The sequence below is a fragment of the Crassostrea angulata genome, chromosome 4 (assembly GCF_025612915.1).
Source record: "Crassostrea angulata isolate pt1a10 chromosome 4, ASM2561291v2, whole genome shotgun sequence".
NCBI lineage: Eukaryota > Metazoa > Mollusca > Bivalvia > Ostreida > Ostreidae > Magallana > Magallana angulata.
The window spans coordinates 20,357,507-20,379,742 of record NC_069114.1 but is presented as its reverse complement, the minus strand read 5'-3'; the positions used below and the strand labels follow the sequence as shown (position 1 = coordinate 20,379,742).

Sequence of the window (22,236 nt, the reverse complement as noted above, 5' to 3'; positions counted from 1 at the left end):
TAATTACAACAAGTTTTCTGATAATAATAAAGGAAACATCTTTTTTCCTTGTTCTTCGTTATCAAATATGATTCAGCCGATATCAAGTCATCTTAAGACAGCTGCAAACAGAATGCTTAAGCATTGATTTTAAAAATAAATTTTTGACCATTGATTTGGTCCCCCCCCCCCCCAAAAAAAGAAGACAATAAGAAAAAAAACTTTGAAAGGAGAAAATATTTAAACATTATCAATTTATTTTCTATAGTTCAAAATCAAGATATATTCAAACAGATGTTTTGTCATAATTGTTCAAATCATCTGTATCAACAAAAAACTATGAACGATTTTGCTGATTTCTGAAAAACAAAGAACTTTTTTGTAAAGACATTATAAACCATTATGAATAAATCCTGGAAACCGTAATTGCACTGGTTTTGGGTACACGGTAACCCTATCGTAATTATCTGGGTTGGTTACATGGTATCCTTGTCCCTGTAACACGGACATCCCCTCCCCGCACTTGGCGTTTGGTGATCATTGTCCTGTTGGTCAAGCAGAGGGGGAAGGTGTTTCATTGATACGTTCCCAAAATGGCGCGGGGACCGTGGGCTTTGTTCCTGATTTCTTGCTTCATAGTAATTGCAGTTGCGGACAGAGGTAGTAATTTGATTTGTCTTTTTTAGGCATTTTATGGTTTTTGGAGCATTTATATGGAAGGGCATATAAGAAATTAATCCAATTCATTTTTAGGACCTTACTATGATAATACCCTTCGAACTTGGGATCAGTCTTCCCAAAGCTGCCAGCAGCTGGGGGCCTGGGACGACGGAGATTTCAGCGTTAAAGGCTTTCAGGTTCCTCAGCGTCCCCCAAACTACCCTCAAGATCAGTTCTTCTGGATCGGAGCTCGAGTTCAACAGACACCTTGGTTTACACATCTCGGTAAGAGAGAGAGAGAGAGAGAGAGAGAGAGAGAGAGAGAGAGAGAGAGAGAGAGAGAGAGAGAGAGGGGTTCAAGCTTGAATATCTTATTTTCAGGTTGTTATGAGACACCCACGGCTCCAGAAGAACGCGACATTTCCAACGAGATGTTTCCCACCTTTTCCTGTTATTTATTTTGTGCCAGTTTCAGAATCTACTTTACCATGGGTGTATCGGTAAGTTGTCATATTTTAAATGTTAGAATGTTTAAATAAGATAGCGCAAATGCCTATTGATTTAATGATGAAATACAATTTAATTTCTTTTAATTCAAATCTGCTTTAATCACTTTAAAAATTCACAAAAACACATTTTCTTAATATGATCACATCGAAATATTTAACACACACAGAAATAAAAATACATTATTTTTTGTTATATCAAACTCTTTACCTTTAAAGGATAGTTCTGGTGCTCTAACCAAAGAGCCATTTCAGTCACAACAAAGCGTTTCCTTAAAAATGCTATATCTGATTATGGTCACAAGTTTATGCATATTAAAAAAATTATTGTCGTAAAAATGTACAGCGTTTAGGGAAAAAAAATCATATTTCTAGTGTATAATGGGTCATCACTCCAAATCTGATTGAAATTAGTTTGTTTTCCATTTACGTTCGTAAGACATGTTGACAAGAATAAATGTATGGAGCTCATCAGGTCCATTCCATAAAATAAAAAGGAATTGTAGATCTAAATATTGATGCAAATTGAAGGTTTGAAACGCGGACACTAAACCAATAGAATTTAAAAATTGAACAAATCAATAAATTTTAAGAATTGAACATATTTGAGGCTAGCGCTTACAGATAGATCTTATGTTACCTGTAAACAATATCAACGTACATCGCTTGAAACAATTTTTAAAATAATTATCAGAACTGTTGATATTTTTATTTTTCAGTACTAGTTATCTTTCTGTTCTATAATATAAACATTTTGACCGCGTTATTTCACCATCTTCCAGGAGTAGTCATGAAGTTTATTTTTTGATTGCAAAAACAACCCCAACAGAACTTAGAATATGTTATCAATTAAGTGAAAATATTTCGCTATTTCGAATACAGGAACGGACATGCTATTGCTATGACAACGTTGACAACTACCGTAAATTGGGCAGCGAACAGTGTTATTACCAAGATTTTCCCAACAACCCTGACGAACTCTATGGCGCCCCAAATCCCGGAAGTGTGGTTGTATTCAAATACCATCAAACAAGGCCAGTGGCAGCGGGTAAGAAAAATCTATTTCATTTTTACAGTGAAACCAAACCAGAGCAAATGACCATATGCATACAATGCAGCCGCATAATTTCGTTTAAAAATGGATATAAAGGGGTTTGTTTTATTTGGACCTTTCTCTCTTGCCTCCATAAAAAGTTTGCAAAAATAAATTTATATTTATATGGATATATTAAGTTAATTAAAAAATAAGAGATAGGGAGAAAAGAGAGGAGACGGAACTAGCTTTGTCAACCTTAGGTATTGATGAAAAGGTACATTAACATTTTCATACATAATTTTCGTCATAAGACTTTACCTGTCAAGTCTGTGTGTAGAAGAATTGGCATGATTTGTTCTAGAGTCATCTGCAGAAGTTCATTGAGTACAACATAACAATTAAAATTTTGTAAGAGAAAGTTTGTCTGACAAAACCCCAAAACGCACAATTCCTTTTTATCATTTTAAATGCAATCAATATTATTCACTGCAAACTGTACAAGAGAAGGAGGTAATCAAAATAAAGATTATAATTATATCATACAAATTTACTATAAAGAGCATGTAGCTATGAAAGAGCTTGCTATGTACGTTACACAATAAAAACAAAATTCAAATTTTATTGAATTTTTAAAGTGTGCATCGAATCACTTCGATGTCATATCAAATACCTATTTGTTGTATATATTTTGTTCAGAAAATAACTTTGGGAACTGTGCCAGCTTTCGATTCTTTGGAACGCAACCCATTGGACACGTCTACTCTTCCTGCTTGAACAGACTTGGAAGGATCTGTGAGAGTAAGTTTTTTTCGGACAGTTTGGTCCGGTGTATGGTATAAACATTTTTCTTCTCATAGGGTTGGGTGGTTGTGACCATTTTCAGACTTTATATGTCTCCCACGAAAAAGAAACTTTATATAACGATACAAGAATCCTTTCAAATTTTGATGTCAAAATAATTTTAAATTTTTGCTTTACTAAATCTTCTACTGCTAAATCATAATTTGTAGCTTAATCAATCCATTGGATCAGCTTAAAATATAATATCTTAAATTTGATGAATACTTTGTTTACCAACAAGCTTCTTGAAATGCAAAGAAGATTCTTATATTTTACAGACGGGACAGATATCAATAAGCGACACAATACCATGGACAGAGGCCGTCAAACGGTGTGGCAAGCTGCAAGCAAACTTCAATGGATATTATAATGGTCTTAAGGAATCAGTCAAGTATTATTCATTGTGGACAGGATTCTATAGAAGGAGCATCGAGAAATGGACCCCGCCAAGTAAATGAAAAATAAAGAAATTCAATATCTTCAATTCATTCGATTTTACATGTATCAATTTTTTTTTATTTGCATTTTTCAGATTCAAACATACATAGTTTCTATTCAACTGATGTAAACTTCTTTTTTTTAAATATTATAATCACTCTTTCATACCACTTTCATTCTTACACTCATTCAAAAATCAAAAGTAAATGAACCTGAGGTTGTATATTAAATGGCTAAGAAAAAAATAATAATAATAATAATAATAAATAATAAGAAAAATAAATAAATGAAATACTAATATTCTTATCAAATTCCACTTCTGTATAATATAGTTATATAATTATAGACAAAAGAAATCTTCCCACTGTGACCAGCATTTTTCAAATTTCCTAAGTTGAAAATTTTGAACTGATGCATATTTCTCTATCTTATACTTAAAACTCAAATAATATAATAGATCAACATAGTTTGGAATCTTATTCTGCTTCAGACATATAAATATGAATTGTTTTGTATATAAAATTATGAAGTTCACAGGTTTATTGTCTACACTTAGAGAATTTTCTCCAAATAGTATATTAATAACATTGAATCCAACCCTCTTTGTTGTTTTTCTATATATAGACATGCTAAGATTATTCCACAAGGGTAAAACATTAGTACAACTAAAGAATACATGTTGTATTGTTTCTGTTTCTTCTTTATAAAAAGTACAACAGTCATTTGCAATGATCTTGATTTTTTTAAAATAATAGTTAACTGGAAGAATTCTGTGTAGAATTCTGTACTGTAGCCATTGAACAGATGTATCATTAGTTGTCATAAAACATATTTTGAAACAGTCTTGTATACACAAATTATGTTCAAGTGGTAATTCATTATTCCATCTTGATATTGCAGTTGGAACCACTTCAGTATAGTTCAAAGTTTTATAAATTGCCTTAGTACATTTTTCATTCAATAAAATCACTTCAAAATACATTGGTAAAAAAGGAGTACAATTTTTTTTCAATATTTACTCTTTCAACAAAGACTGATTTTAAAAACTTTGAAATAGCACTAATTATACTGATGTATTGCATGACATATACATCAGGCAAGTTAAACGTATGTAAAAAATTATCGTATGTCAAAAAGCTCCATTTGTAGATAAGAAATCTCCAATTAATTTTATACCATGTTGGTACAATACATTAATAAAGAAAGATTTATTGGCAACTGTAATACAAGAGTTGTGCCATATTGGAACATTGATAATATTTTTCTTAATATAATCAGGCTGTTTGTTTAACATGTTCACTACCTGGAGCAATGATTGAAAAACATCTTGCCAAAAAACATTATTTTGCTTAATCATCTTTCTTATAAAATCATCCCCAAACTCTAACATTTTCATAGTAACATCTTTGCCGTTAATTGCAAAAAAAAAATCCATCCATGGTTTGTGTTTGAGAGTTAACCTTTTAATCCATGAGAGAAGAAACGAATTATGGACTTCCAGCATTTTAAACCACCTTTAATGTAATCTTGAGTAACTATCTTTCTTTTTACTTTATCACCTTTAGATTTCCATATAAAATTAAATATTGCTGTATTCAAAGAGGATAAAAATGCTTTATCGGGTGTGGGAAGGGAAATAAGTAGATGATTCAATTTCGGTAAAATTAAAGTCTTTGCCACAGTTACTCTACCAACAGGAGTTAGAACCCTTCTATTCCATTGTTGAATCATTGAAAAAATCTTTGGCAGTTGTATGTTGTAATTTAATTCAGTAATTTTATCTAACTCTACACAGAATTCTATCCCTAACAGATTAAAAGTTGTACTACCCCAATCGAGTTTCCATCTAGTATGGTGAAAAACCAGATCTGAGAACTTTCTTGAGCCTATCCAAACCACCTTGGTTTTTGAGCTGTTAATTTTTAATCCAGAAAACTTTGAGAAAAACTCTAATGTATCAAGAGAATTAAAAAGAGACTCTGGTGAACCATCAAGTGTCAGTGTTGTATCATCTGCATATTGAGTTATCTTGTGTTCTTTACCGTTGACTATACTACCCTTAATGTCAGTATTCTGTTTGATAAGTATGGCTAGGATCTCTGCACACAGTAAAATTAAATATGGAGCAATCGGATCACCTTGTCTGCAACCTCTCTGTATGTCAAATTGATCAGACAGATATCCACATTGCAAAATAGATGCTTTAAAGTTTGTATTTAAAATCTTAACCCAGCTTATTATATTTTTTCCAAACCCCCAAAAATGCAAAACTTTGTAAATAAACTCCCATGCAATAGAATCAAATGCCTTTTCAAAATCTATGAGAACAAGTAAGCCAGGAATTTTTAATGACTCTGTATATGCCATAAGGTCATATATAAACCTTGTGTTTTCACCTATGTATCTGCCTTTCATAAAACCAGACTGTGTTTCTGAAATAAGATAATCAAGGGTAGATCTTATTCTAAAACTAATGCACCCTGAGATAAGTTTATACATGACATTTAGCAAGGTAATTGGGCGCCAATTTTTTAAAAATTGTCTTGGCTTATCACCATTTGGTAAACAGGATATAATTCCGAGTCTTTGAGTAATAGGAAGCTCTTGTTTACTAAATATACAATTTATAGCTGATACAATGTACAACTTTAGATCTCTCCAAAAAAATTTAAAGAACTGAACAGTGAATCCATCGCTTCCTGGAGATTTGTTATTTTTCATATTTTTTAAAACTAAGGAAATTTCTTTTTCTGTAATATTACCCTCGAGGGAGTATGAAGTCTTTCTATCGAGTCTCTGAAAATGTAGAGGATTTAATATATCTGTAAGATTTATATCAATGTGTTCAGAGTCTCTACAAGTATACAAACTTTTGTAAAAAATCTTTACCTGCTGTAAAATTTCAGACTGATCATAAATAGTATTATTTTCATCCAACTCCACCTTCTTAATAGTTTTATTTAAAAAATTTCGAGATTCCAGGCTGCAGAAATATTTGGTAGGCTTTTCCCCTTCTTCTACCCATTTGGCACGTGACCTTATAACATGTCCCTGTAATTTTTCTTTCCTAAGACTTTCTACTTCCAATTTTTTTCACTAACAAGATCAATATTAACATGAGGATTTGATTCTAATTTTTCTATATCTTCTAACAAGGACCTCTCTCGCTTGTCCTTTTGTTTTTTCTTAAAAGAAGAATATGAAATGGTGACACCTCTAATTTCCATGAGCAGAACTTCCAGGAAATTGTGGTCCTCAATGGATTCGGAGGAAGTACCTTTATATTGGTTATGCACGTGTTGTATAGTGTCTTTGACCTTTTGAATGTAAATTTTGTCAATTAATAAAGAATTGTTGAATTTCCACAGCCCTCTGCCTCGTTGAAATGTATTGAATTTAAACTCTAAAATGACAGCTGAGTGATCTGACCTATAACCTGGTTTAATAACAAAATTTTCAACAAGGTTGGATACATTTTCAGAAATGAGGATATATTCTAATCGCCCTTGCTTAAATGGGGGTTTCTTTCTCCAAGTAAAAACCATTTTTATTGGATTTAAAATTCTAAAATAATCTGAAAGTTGCAAGTCAGACATAATTTCAAGAAGAAGCCTTAGGGTTACTAAGGCCCTTGTAATTTTCAGTATCAATGCTGGGATTAAGAACAAGATTAAAGTCACCACAGAGAAAAATATACTCATTATCAAAATCTAACAAAACATCTCTAACCATATCATAAAACGTGGGTGTGTCAGAATTTGGACCATATATGTAAATAAGAGTTACCTTGTTTTCGTCGATGACCATATCAAGAGCCAGAAGATTACCATCATTATCCCTACGAGTTTGATTGACCTTGAATTCAAAATTATTGTTAAACATAATGGCCACTCCTCTGGTGTTTGATTTGAAAGAATTAAAAAAGCATGTATAACCCCACTGTGTTTCAACAAATGGCTCAATATCTTCAGTAAAATATGTGTCTTGGAGACATAAAATTGAGTAACCCTTTTTCTTATAAAAATTTAAAACATCTTTACGTTTAGAAGCAGTTGCTAGACCTTGACAATTCACTGTCGCTATTTTTAAAGTATCAGTCACGATAAATTAACAAAACAGTATATACAACCTCTTACCTCATTGTAAACAAATCTGAAAAATCTGGCACACATTCTCACACCTCGCACACAAACCTCACACACATGTAAACATAAGCGAAGTCCGATCCCGATTTTGTCCACTGAACACATGTACACCGATCCCGATACTTATCGCGCACCTGCTACCGCCGCATCCTGCTGATCATTAAAGTGTCTCTTCAGGTCCTCAGTTTGTCACCTATTTGGTCCAACACATCGAATTTGTGTCTTTTACCCTTAGTATCCAAAGCGAATACTTTTCCGTTGAAATACCAGGCCTGGTCGATTCTGTCGTCGTTGTTTAGGTCGCGTATAAGATGCCCGTTCATTGTTGTAAGGTGGTCGTGCATAAAGAAATGTTTTTTTAACTGAGCGTCCTGCCTCTTGCGGATGATCCTTATTTTAGTTTCGGAATTCCTAAACTTGGCGATGACATGTCTCGGCCCATTCTGTGTCCCACCTCCGGGGATTCTGTGGATTTCCAATACATCGTATGGGTCTAATTCAATGCCTACAGTTGATTTTAAGATCTGTTTAAGGTCCTCCCTAAGTTTCTCCGTTTTGTTTTCTTTCCAGTTGGTGAACTTTATGTTGTTTTTTTGCGAGTATTGTTGGTTGTTATTTGAGAGCTTTAGTGCGGCTTCCGCCGTGAATAGACACTTTTTCAATTTTTGAGCCATTTCTCTAAACTCACTAGCTTGTTTGTGAAATTTTTCCTGCAAATCATTTAAGTCCAGACTAAACCCATCGGACATTTCTTTCGTCATATTATTGAAATGTTTGGAATTTTCATGTAGTTTCTGCTCTAACTCGTTTGCAATTTCTTCTTTGATTTCTGCTTTAATTTCCTCTCTGATTTCTTCTTTTATTTCAGTTTTTATCTCTTCCCTCAATTTAAACAATATAGCCGAAACAATTTCTTCTATGTCTGATTTTTTAACCATTGTTCCTTTAATTTCATTTAGACTTTCTTGAATTGCCGTCAACTCATCTGTGTCGACCATTTCGGGGGCGCCATATGGGGCGATTCTCTACTGCTCTTTTTGGCGCAATTACCAGGCGTTTTATCTAAGACAGTGCTAGATCTAGTTGATATATGGGTTGTTTTCAGGCCTAGCTGCGTAATTCTTTGCTATTTAGTTGTATCTGATTCTGTTGTCTTTTTACTTTTCTCACCTTTTTTAGCCCCTGTATTTCCCGTCTTATCAATTTTAGATGCTATTTAAACATCGAAATGCTTTCTGAAGAGGTGTTTTGTATGCATAAAGGTACATGCAGCAATGATTGCAGAAAAAAACGTTAATATATAATTTCAATATTTTTACAGGTCAAGGTTCAAATCTGGTAGACAACCTTCATTCCAATCACTGTGTTGCGGTCAAGGTCAATAATGACGGCACCCTTTATCAAATCACATACCCACAACTCTGTACAAAATCTTTGCCAACTTTATGTGAAAAATCCACAAGAGGTATGACGTGCATTTTACTTGTCTCTACTTCCTGTCCTCAAGTTCCTTAAAACCTTCTTTAAAGAAAACTTGTTAGTTATATATGTTGTTGCTTTGGGAATTTGTCCGCTCAAGAACCTAACTTTGTGCCCAGAATAAAGTCGATGGACGTCGATCATTCGCTGTTTGTGTATTTTGAGGACTAAATGATCTGTGGCAACACACTTTGAAAAAAAATTGTTGTACGAAATTGATCTCCTTAAAAATCAGAAAAAATCTATTTGATCTATTTAATAGATAATATGATGGATTAAATGTACATATTAGTCAAATTCTTAAAAAAAATGGCAGATTTTAATTTAAAAAATATCTTTCCAAAAATTTAATTCTGTCAAAATCTCTCAGGTTCTGTATGGTTCACGAGGCTGCTACTTTAACCAATGAGATAAAATGATGTACAATCAAATCGATTGATACAAACAATTAAACAAAACATTTAAGTTGCTATCTTGTGAGGTAGGGTCTTCGAATGTTAAGTAACAGAGCTCTGTATAGAGATACAAGAAAATATTCAAATTTTAAAGCTTAAATACATGAAATTTTCTTTACTAAATAAGAGTCTTGACTTGAAAAAAATCACATCTAGAAAAATTAAGGTGTGGGTCTTTTTCGACCGCTCTTTCCGATCAGTATGCATGATATTGGTTATCTGCTCTATCTTTTCGTTCTGACCGCAATGCTACCTGTTCTTTGTTACTTAAAGTCGATGGAAATTGGGCGTCATGGGGTGTTTGGAGCCAGTGTCCTGTCACATGTGAAGGGGGTACCATACAACGGAGTCGCGAATGTACAAACCCAGCACCTAAACACGGCGGGAGCGATTGCGTGGGAGATGCTGTCGAATCTAAATCGTGTAACACAAATCCCTGTCCAGGTACACTATATATATATATATATATATATATATATATATATATATATATATATATATATATATATATATATATATATGTATATATATATATATATATATATATATATATATATATATATATATATATATATATATATATATATATATATATATATATATATATATATATATATATATGTAAAATGAATGACCAAGCAATAAAATAAAATGTTTAGACACATATTTTGCTTTTTTTTTTAAATTGATGTTTTATTTAGTTGACGGCAATTGGTCATCTTGGAGTCCATGGGGAAACTGTTCATCAGAGTGCGGGAAAGGTGAACAATGGCGCAGCCGGGAATGTAACAACCCCAAACCTGAACACAATGGGAAGGACTGCGAGGGTGACGAGAGGCAACGCCAGGAGTGCATCGGGTGTCCATGTATGCTTCTTTTGTAAATCTTGTATAAAGCACAGAGTTTATTATATTCATTATAAATGAATTCTCGCAAGTTATCGTCGAAGAATTCCGCCTTTTAAATACCTGCACAGGAACAAATGGGAGATGGTATTTCCTAAATGTTTGCAACTTTTCATTTTTTTCCAGTTAAAAAGGAACTTACACTTTGGAGCCCATGGTCCACTTGTTCTGTAACATGTGGTAACGGAATTCAGTCCAGAAGCAGAAGATGTGATCTTAAAAATGATGATAAACATCTGTGTGGTTATGAAGAGAAGGAAGAAAGAGGATGCAATACAAATATAGAATGTCCTAGTACGTACAACACCGCAAATATTGGTGATTGTATCGTTTTTCTTTAGTATTAATTATTTGAAAGGTAACAAGATTCTTAACATGATCAATTCGTATCTTGCATTTATATTAAGAATGTGTGGACATATTTTTTGCACCTATAAAATATATGCCACCGGCAACAATATGTTAACAAAGAAAAACATTACTAAAAAATACCTTTTTATTTTGAAAATATTTTACTAAATGAGAAATGAACAAAAGTGATTTATAATTGTAGTAACAAGAACAATATTGTTCCCACTTCAGTATACAAATGGAATGAAGAATTATCTCCAATGGACTTGATTATATTCGTATACAAGATGTGTTTAAAATTTGTTTTAAAATTGATATGGATTCCTCTTCACAATGGTTACAGTACAGAATCCTTAAAAGGATTCTTCTTGTATGTTACTACCTTAAACAAATCAAAATTAAAACCAATGACTGTTGTAGATTTTGTGGCACTGATATAAAAAACTATAATGCATATGTTTGTTATGCGTGAAAAAATATTACCTCTGTGAAGAAATTTTAGCTTACATGTATACACAACAACCTCTAAGAGAGTCGGTTTTAATATTACTTATATTATTTTAGGCAAGACTCCATTAAATGTTAATAACAAGGTAATAAATTTTATTATATTATGTTGCAAACAGTACATTTTTTTATGCTTGTTGCACAGTAGAATTCCAAATTTGTGTGGCCTTCTAAGTCATTTAAGAATGAAATATTACATTGAAAGGTGTGTACCAATACACAATTCAAAATTGTTAATTTTTGATAACAAGTGGTCGCTCTGGAAAAATATTTTTGAACAAAACTAGGAGTGTTCTATTTCATATATATTTTTTTGTATCAAGAGCAGTAATTGATTAAGTTATTCCATTTACCTGTGTAAAATTTAAAGCATATTACTTTACTGATGTGAATGTGTGTACACGTATGAATGATTGATGAAAGAAAAAAAATCATTGTAAAACCTGTATATATCTTAAAATTGTTTATGAAAGTACAATTAATAAATGTTAATTTAAAAAAAATTAAAAAACCTTACAATTTTACACACAAAACAACCCCAACATAATGAAAACATTGGACCTGATGAGACTTATGTCCTGAATATAACTATGGGTTATGTTTACACTCACCAATATGTTGATATTGCACCTGCTTTATTACGAAAAAATTGCTTTTTATTATTTTGTTTTAGCCTGTTTTTTAAGATAGGTTTTAAATTTGACTTTTTTTCTGAAAGGCCAATAGCAGATATATACTAATACAGCAATCAATGAATGAAAGTTGTAACTTTCATATAATTTTGGCGGCCGATGATAAAGTAAATGTAAATCAAGAATGTTCAATATTGATGCAAAAAAATCACGAGTATAAAGCTATGCTGTAAACATGTTGTCATACTTTCAAACTTACATTGTACAGTTGATGGGGTTTGGTCCGATTGGTCTACATGGAGTGACTGTTCTAAAACTTGTGGACATGGCGAGGAAACAAGGATAAGAACATGTACAAATCCGCCCCCACAACATGGAGGCAAAGATTGTCCGGGAGTGGGACTGGAATCTAGGAAATGTATCGGTTGTCCAGGTGAACAAATAAATGTTTCATATCTCGCTCAATATTTGATACCGTTCACGAATTTAAAGAAGACACAATTCTTGATTAATTGTTTACTATTACAGTATACATTAAGTCTCGTAATTCTATCTGATGTCCAGGTAACATATTCACTTGCAATTGTTTATCCTCTCATGTTGGAAGAGTATCAAAGTGTTTGAACAAATGTTGTATTCATTGAAAGTAAGGAAATATATATATGTCAATTGAAATACAATACAATTGTCTGGGATGTTTTATTTCTATTAACAGGAGGAAAAACTTTGACCCCTTGGACAGCTTGGGGACAGTGTTCAGTATCTTGTGGAAGCGGAGAACAGAGCAGATTCAGAGAGTGTGATCTAACACCTGCCGAACAAATTCAATTCAACTGTACCTTTAAAGACGAACAGAAAAAGCCATGCAAAAAACGAGAATGTCCAAGTATGAATATTTTTTGGGGGGGGGGATTTAATATTGAATCATGCACAATGTATTAACGAATGATTTGCCTTTAATTTCTTTAAATTGACTTTATCTCTGAATGATTGAATTTTTTAGACTTCATTTAACCGTTGATTTGCTTTTACCAATTCAATGTATGACTTTACCATAATGTTGATGGTCTTTGTTTATTATTAAACTACTTTTAGTTAATACCTTGCATTAAAATGTTAGATTAATAACATTTTTGAATATTGAAAGTTGATGGAAATTGGGGACCATGGTCAATGTCGAGTGAATGCTGTGTAAATAGCCGCTCTCGTATCCGGGAATGTAACAACCCTCCTCCCCAACATGGAGGAACGTGTCATGGGACATTTATTGAAGGGGAAACGTGTTTTGGCTGTCCAGGTATTTAACATAGTTAATATTGCAGCAAAAGTTACATTGTATATCACATTTCTTGTGTGTGCAATTCATGTGCCATCATCATGCTTTTCGAAAAAAATATATATAACACTGTCATGATTTTTGTTTGTTGCTTGTAGTCTGAAAACATCGTTTTAAAGAAAAAAGTTTTTGAATTAAAGCAAATGTAAGGGGCTTGTCGTTGCTTTAAGTGACTCGGAGGTGTGCAATTAAAGTATGAGCATATTAGATATTGACATTTTTGGATTTAAATAGATGTTGTATTTAGGTTGATAAATTGAATTTAATGTTGATAATTATAAAGGCGACTGCGTTTTCATCAATATTTGCTTGTAGTGAAAATGGTTGTTGAGTTGAATAGAAGAATCGATTGTTCAATGATGTAGAACATTTTTTGAGGCAGCACTCCCCTACACGATTCTGTAGATCTTCAGAAACTTTTTAAATATTCACAAATCCATAAATATTGATGTTCAAAAATTTAAATGAGAATGAAATTCCGTTTTATTTTCGATTAATAACGCTTAGGACTGCATTTTTTTTAAAAACGCTTAATTACAGGAACCTGGCCTGATCCTGTCTGGACTGCCTGGTCGGATTGCTCAGTCACCTGTGGTTTTGGAGTGCAAAGAAGGACGCGCTCCTGTGAACTTCCAATAGCTTTACGGATAAAATACAAATGTTTCACGAGGGAAACTGAAACTAAAAATTGTTCAAAGGTTCAATGTATTGGTACGTTAGATTTCATTTTGCCTAGTGTAGAATTTATATGTTCTATTTTTTTTTATCTGACTACAGTTTAAAGGGAAATATTTGCACCCGTTTTACATGTATTTTCGCCACTTTCGTTCTTGTTGTCAGCACGTATTTAATACTTGGCGAATTCCAATGTCTCAAATATATCTCTCTTATAAAACAACTGAACCTGGGCCATTTCAAAACGATGTCAAACGTTTGCTTGTGTAATAGGGCGAAAATAACATCGCGCGAAAATTATCTTTTATACAGTATATATGTATATATAAAAAACCCAAGCTCAAGATATATGCTGGCCCGTGTCAATAATTTTGATGTGATGCGGAATGTGGGCTACCGTCCCGGGTAAACTCTATTTTCATTCTGATACAGTACTATTTTCTCAAATGATCAATTAGAAAAGTTGAAATTCATTGACTTAATTAACATGTTTTTATTTTCATGACACATATGAGAGTTTAAAAAATGATTTTACCAATTAACTTGAACAAAAAAGCAAAATGAATTGTTACTCTGCCAATATCTACATCACAATTTCTCTAATTTTACATTTGAACGTACTAATTTGTGTTATGCGAATTTGTTTGTATAACACAATTTATCAAATGGACGTTATATGATTTTCAAGGTAACTACAGTAGTTCTCAATTCTTTAAAAGGTTCCTGTGTTAGCAACTGTAAGCACTTGTTAGACGGCCATTATCAGTCCTGTGAAACCTGCAACGGATATGTGACTTGTTCAAACCAGAATTTTTACAAACGCACCTGCCCTACGAATCTAGTTTGGGACGATCATGCGAAACAATGCTTGTACAACTCCACAACGTGCCCTTCTCCCATAACAACGCCTAAAACAAACAGTGAAGAATTTTTTTCCAATCAAAATGATTCTTTATCAAGTTTAGAAATTCATATGTAGTCGATGTATTATATTTGTTTTATTTACTAGCATTAATAATGGTACATCTGCTTTTCTTTGTCCGCATTAATGTTCACAATTTTTCTTTGGTGACTTTGTTTGGTTTTACTTTTTCAACAGGGTTACTCAGAACGAAGAGGTCTGTTGTAGTGAATGCAGAGTCTACTCGCCTGACTAATATTTCCTTGGAAACGAATACCAAGAGATGGGTCTTGCTGGGTTCTAGTTTTATTGGTGGGGTTATGATTGTAGCTTCTCTCCTTGTTGTTATAAAACTGGTAAGAATATTAACAACACTATTAGCTATCCAGGTTAAATCAAGGGTGTGCGGGGTTTTACATATGGCACACCAAATTCACATAAATGAGCTAATCATAGTTTCACAGTCCATAAGCTATGTTTACTTTTTATACACTAGTTTAGTTTACGGACATAAAACAATAGTTAACGACGATAATCTGTATTTCACATCTGTCAACAATAATTAAAGCGATCATCTATGTTTTAGAAGTGTAAAACTATAATTAACACTGGAAACAACTATTTGCGATTGCAAAACATAGTTTATCTAACAAATATAGTTTCAAGAGTGTGAAACTATCATTAACAACTCTTAGCCATAGTTAATGAATGTAAATTATAGTTTACAAATGTGAATCAATATTTATCAGCAAAATCTATCGTTAGCGTTATTTGCAGTTAGATAAACTTAGATTATCATATTGTATATAACTATAGTTTACAACCGTGAAATAAAGTTTTACAGATGAAAACTATAGTTTACAATTCGTGTACTATAGTTTGAATTTCGTAAACTTTAGTAACCAGTCGATAAACGTAGTTTATCAAATGTGAAACTATGTTTAGCTCATTTTTGAGAATTTGGCGTGCTATATTTACAATCCGGGGTAAATCCCCGTACACTTTAGCATTGAATCTTGATTTTTTGAAGTATACACTCTCATAACTGCCGCGGTGTGTGCATACAAATTTTCATATGAAAATTTGTATGCACACACCGCGGCAGTTATGAGAGTGTATACTTCAAAAAATCATGATTTAATGCTTATATTTACATTTTTTAACTTCTTGCCTTGTCTGCAAATGTGAATTATACCTTAAAATTCCGATCTTATCCTAAGGGTAAGTTAATATTAATGGAAGAGCCACAGTAACAGCCACGAGCGTGCACTTTGATTTTCGCTTGTGACTTTGCAGTTTACAGCGTTCAACGTTTGTGACGTCATAATAAAACTCGTCAATTTGACTTTTGACTACTTGTTGCATTTAGAGGCATTTGAAGATCACAGAATTTAATGGAAAAACACAGTAGAATGTAAATATACCTCATTAAACCTTGATAACGAATTTATTTTTCATGTAATGTATGTGACGTCACTTTTTATGCATTATGACGTCACGTTATTTTCCTCCAGCTCAAGCTGGGTGTTTAGAAACCGGGGGCCCGTTTCACAAAACAATCTTATGACTAAGATCTGTCTTAAGACCAAACTTTGTCGTAAGTTTTCATCACTGCTGTTTCACAAAACTGTCATATCTTATGATTATCATAAGATCCGTCTTAATCGTAAGACCACCATATACATGTCATAAGTCCAAACTTAACATTGCGGCGGCCTTTGTTTTGATTCAAAACAGAAGACAATTAAGAAGAGAACGGGTGTTTAGAGATAGAAATAATCCCTTGGACTGTATGGACGACGTAGATATCATAGATAAGTTTCGACTACCGCGTTTTCTGATACATTTGAGACAGTGGAGTTTTGTTTTGAAAAAAGAATGTCTTTCTTACTTAATTTCAACTTCATCTGTTAAAACAGATATTTCTGCAGCGAGCTCACATAATTTTGTTTTTCTGACCGCACGGACTTTCGATTTCCTACCCGCTTACTGGTTACAACTGAGTGCATTCAAACATCATGCTTTGGTTTTTTTTCTTGAATAGACACAAAGGCAGGGGTGGATCACATTACTTGTAATGATATGATTACAATATATTTTATATCTCTTATTTTTTGTTAAAATTTTAGATTTTAATATTTTTTTTCAAAATTGTATTCCATGTGCGTACATTGAATACTAGTATAGCAAGACAACAATTCCCTTACTTTCGAAAAAAACACTTATGAATACAGCAATAAATGCAATTAAGTATATTTTTAAAAAACTTAAGGTAAAACATATGAAAATTGTTTAGATAAGTTGAATATGTTTTAAAAATCAAAATATTAATAGATAAATAATGAAATGAAAATAATCCCAGTGTGAGCGCATCTTTTTTAACGTATCGCATTAAAAGTTGTATATGTTTAAAAAGTATATACAAGTATAAACATATCTTAAGATTTATAGCACTTAAGATTGTTTTGTGAAACGCAAGTGATAGATCTTATGATTGTCATAAGTCAGATCTTATGACAATCTTAAGATCTGTCTTATGACAAATCTTATGATACTTTTGTGAAACCCAGCCCGGCTCTTTAGTCAATCAAACCTCTTGTTACAAGCCACATAAGAAATAAAAATTAATATGATTTTTTTTTATCAAATGCACACAAAAAATAGTTTAACTATGATTAATTTTAAATGTATTCTGTATTTTGTTCTTTTTTAGAGAAGACAATCACGCGTCGTCTATCACAGTATAAACGAATGACACTATTGTTAACAGACGACAGAACTACTAGTACTTCAAAGACCTAGGATTCAGAAACTGATTTATTTTTCTTTTTTTTCTATTTTTTATGTATAACACTAGTTTCTACAAATTATTTACATTCTTTTCCTATTAAATACATGTATAGCGAAATTTCTTGTTGTTATTATGTTATTTCAATTATATATAAATGCTGCAGCCTTATTTTGAATAAAGAGGGTCTAAAAGTTTTTGAAAAAATAGTTTATTCTTACAACTTACAATGAAGACTGGTGAAATGCACTACTGTACAATGTACTAAGGTTCTTCAACGAAGAACAATCTTAATTGCTCTTCGGACTTGGCTCACTTAAAATTATTAGAAATATCATTTTAAAGTTCAAGAAGAATGTGACTCATATCAGATGAGAAGACTACAAACCAGTTATCGCGCTAACGTGTGTTATTTAAGCATTGAATCATTATTTTTCGAAAGATATCAATCACTAATCACTGAAGCGGTGTGTGAATACAAATTAAGTAACGCTCGTTATGAAAACTTGTGCAGTTATGATACTATATCTTTCAAAAATTAATAATTTGATAATTATATTTATATTTTTTTAAAACTTCTTGCATTGTCTGCAAATATGATATATACATCATAATTTCTGTTTTATCCTTAGGGTAAGTTCAAATTAATGGAAGAACCACTATAACAGCCACACCCGTGAACTTTCATTCTCGCTGGTGACGTTGCATTTTACAGCTTTCAATCTTTTTGACGTCATAATAAAACCAGTTATTTTAATCGTTGAGTACTCTGTGTGTGTTACGGTTATATAATTACATTCCACATTTTTTTGGTTGTAAAGTGTGTTGAAAGCTGCGGTATTAATAACACTGTATTACACACAGGGTATCTATGATTCAATGCTTAAATAATTGCAGTATCTTTAATTACACACACTTTACATACAAAAAATAACAGTTATAACTGAAGCGAAGGCGTAGCCATTGATCCTATCAGAAATATATATTTAGATTTATTTCTTAATATATGATATATAGTTTAATATGTAATTTTATATCAAATAAAATATTGATATATAATAAAAAATATAATTTATATATTTTTTGAAATGCCAGAAATAATTTTTTACAATTAATTATAAAGTCCTATTTTAGTTTTGTCTGTTTACTGACTAAACGATATGTAACAAATCATTAATGTTAATATATGTATTAACCTTATTTTTGTCTTCACGTCACTTGACACATAAACACATGACATAACCATCACATTATCAAATGATCTAAAAGAATAGTACCTTTTTTTTTTTTTAAAAAAAGCACACCTAGATGAAAGACTGAAGAAATAATTTAAAGTACCTGTGGGTAAAAGTTGTTGTTACATAACAGATTAAACTAGATGCTGTCATTAGACAGTAATACCCGCACCGAGTGTTTACCCCTAAATAATACCGTACTGTTTTGTACCAGTTTAATAGTAAAAATGAAGGTCACATTCAATTTCCGGTAATTCTTAAAAATCGTGATTTTAATTAAGGATGAGATCCCATCCCATAATACACATGAGTGGCCTTTTACTTACAATTTTGGATTGAACCATTGGAACGACTTTACTTTACCGGTCCCTCCAAAAACGCGCTAAAATATAGTATCGCCGTAAGCATGTTTAATTTAATGCAAGGCAAAACAATAGTTTCCAGATATAAAAAAGTTCATTTTTTAGTACAGATGATCACACAATTTTGTAAATGATAAGAAACGAACGTAAAAAATGCGCCAAATCCGAATGCTTATTTTTTCAAAAATAAAAATCATTAAAATATAACTTTGATATTGGTATCAAGATCATAGTAAAAAATTTTGTACAAAAGATCGTTTTTGCCTGATTTCGCTGATGCGTTATCTACATAAGCATAAAACAATAATGAAATTGGTGTGACTACCTTGACATAATATCAAAGTACTGAAGTACTGTCAGGAGTTGCTTTTATCGATTATTATCAATTTTAAAATCTACGATATGTTATTTTGCATGGCAAGTAGTTTCTAATCTGTATTTGAATTACGCACAATTTTTATAATATGAATTCTCGAACTTTTCCGACAAGGATTTCAAGAAAACCCATATGAATCATGCTGTGTAATATTTAAAGATAGAATTAATTCAATCGAACTGTGTATCAGTAATCGAAATGTTTCTAAAAATTGTACATGTCTGGATCCATGCAATATTGAACTCTAGTCTCTTAACTGTCTCCGTTAATCTCCGACTACCAAGAGAGACTCTCTGCTTGTCGGAGATTTACGGATACAGCCGAGCGTCTGGTTGAACGAGAGTATATTGAACTCCGGTGTAGGAATACATACGACTATAAAAAAATAAATTGTTCGTACTGTAAAAAATCTGACTATTTTCAAGGTATTTATAAATACGTTTCCTTGAAAAAAATGGTACAGCATACATTACATCGAATTGTTTTCTTTTATTTTTAAGTTCCGAGTCTTATCAGCGGTGATGATTTGTGCTTAGGTCCAAAATCTGCTTCACTTTCGGTTTGCCAGAGTAACTGCATAGGAGAGTTTATTAAAATCAACTCCCAAAAATATTTCATGCATTTAATAATGAACTGTTACTTATACCTTGCTTAAAAATACAAAATATCATGTCAAATGATCGTGTTGTATTAGAAAATAATTACAATCGATTTCAAACAGGTGGTAAAATTTCTCTTCTAGATGAAAAGTTTTAAGCCTGTCTTTGAACAATAGCATTGCAAAAGGTAACGCCCACCGATCCCGAAGAAAGCAAAAACGATTGACTGTGTTCACCCACTGGAACGTATAAGGAACTGATGACGTCTTCTAGTCCACTCAGTGTATAAAATTGAGAGGAAGCCAGAGTACACGGAGAAAACCAACGTGTCCGAGCGGGCGACCACCATACCCTCTCACGTGAAACCACTACTCATCACATGGATCGTACTCGGATCGCAGTGGTGATATGCGAATGCGCTTACCACAGTGCTACCCGGACATTATATCTTTTCCCATATGTCATTTCTAAATTAATGTGTAATTGCGCTTTCTTAATTTGTTGCTGATAAATGGACATGTCTCATTCAATTTTATGAAATTAAGAAAAAAATGAATCCCCTTAAAAATATTGAAAAATCTTGGCAAAAGTAAAATTCAAAGTCGTACATTTTATTTTTAGGCATTGCATTTTGGGCAAAGCAAATATTTTACATTTGAGTAAAATTGGTAATTAGGTGATATACGTAAAACTTGCAATTTTAAAAGCAATCTTTTGTAGCCATTACGAGAGAGAGAGAGAGAGAGAGAGAGAGAGAGAGAGAGAGAGAGAGAGAGAGAGAGAGAATTCTTAAATGAAATATAACTGGAATCAACGAATACTTCTTTTAATCCCATTTTACATGTATTGTATTAGTTAACATTTTAAAGGAATACTGAATAAAACAAAATTCGTATAGTATTTAAGTAACTACCTGTTAGTTTATTGAAATTAAATGTCTAGACTAGGTGTCTTACATGATAAACACACTTTTTTTTAATATTTTAAATCAACCAGAAAAGTAATAACGAAGAATATCGAAGTCTTAAAGTTTTCTTTTCTTCAGGGGGAGATCATCTTGATCGTTCACGTGGTTGACGGGATTTTGGGTGCAATTACGACATTCAGACGTAAATCGAATTCCAGAATCTAGTGGTACAAGTAGTTTTTCGCTTTTACGGGTATCCTGTGGAAAAGATGGAAAGCTAACACCTTTTTTCTCCATGAAACTTCTTACAGGGTCTTTGAAATTTTTAAGATCAATTTCTGTTTGATTATCTTTGAAAACGCACACACTCCACTTCTAGATTTCGGGGTACTTTTCCGCGGTAATATTTTTCTAAAATTGCCATGTCTGACTGAACAGCCGTCATATTTAAGGCCCGTAGGCCAAAGGATCCCACAGGATAATATTTGTCGATATCGGTATTGACAAGGTGGGGAATAACTTGACTTAAAAAAGACTGACAGGTTTCTTTGTGTATTCCTTTTTTTGATACAAGACTTTGTTTCAACTTTTCTAAGTCTCTGTTAATTGTTTTGACATTTTGCGACGCGTCTAACAATTGCTTTTTCTCAATATCATGTTTATCTATGTCACCACATATGTGTGGTCCTTCACATACTCCGTAATCACAATTTCTCTTGGTGTGTCCAAGGCGCAAATGGCACTGCCCACATTGACCCTTTGTTTTATCGGGCTTTAAACCAGGATTTGAGTATTTTAGTTCTAATTGAGCAAGATGTTCGTGTGCACTCTCTAATTCTACCTTTTTAATATTGACAGAATCTTCCGGCTCATCAATTAGAATCTGCATGGGGGTCTTATATAGGGGGCATGGACTGCTTACTTGTCGCTGATTTATTATCAAAACCGATTTGGTTGAACTTTTCCTATAGCGTCACGATCATTTCTGTCAGCTACGTCATGCATAAATTATACACGCCGCCGGTGTGAAAACTATATGATTGGTTAACTCCTATTTTTGGGCCGAGTTATCAGTATACACTTATGCAATGCCAGAGCTGAAGGATTTCTCAGAACAGTTTATT

At 32.5% G+C, this 22,236-nt stretch overlaps 2 protein-coding genes across 3 annotated transcripts; both read left to right on the top strand.

Annotated features, from left to right (window-relative positions):
• The first annotated feature begins 532 nt into the window (after positions 1-532).
• Positions 533-3,268, top strand: LOC128180586 (uncharacterized). 2 transcript variants are annotated; one of them, XM_052848709.1, is made up of 5 exons: positions 533-639; positions 733-924; positions 1,021-1,139; positions 2,028-2,193; positions 2,878-3,268. In XM_052848709.1, the coding sequence occupies exons 1-5, from the start codon at positions 573-575 to the stop codon at positions 3,018-3,020; spliced, it is 687 nt and encodes a 228-aa protein (XP_052704669.1). In that variant the 5' UTR covers positions 533-572; the 3' UTR covers positions 3,021-3,268. The 2 variants fall into 2 exon arrangements, with proteins under 2 accessions (XP_052704669.1, XP_052704668.1); XM_052848708.1 differs by having other exon boundaries at positions 2,028-3,268.
• On the top strand, positions 3,072-17,753 carry LOC128182148 (coadhesin-like). Its single transcript, XM_052850760.1, has 13 exons — positions 3,072-3,130; positions 3,263-3,471; positions 8,926-9,069; positions 9,812-9,982; positions 10,240-10,404; positions 10,570-10,737; positions 12,202-12,366; positions 12,649-12,819; positions 13,081-13,230; positions 13,810-13,980; positions 14,664-14,864; positions 15,044-15,201; positions 17,559-17,753. Exons 1-13 carry the CDS (start codon positions 3,072-3,074, stop codon positions 17,598-17,600), a joined length of 1,974 nt encoding a protein of 657 aa, XP_052706720.1. The 3' UTR covers positions 17,601-17,753.
• The last annotated feature ends 4,483 nt before the right edge of the window (positions 17,754-22,236 follow it).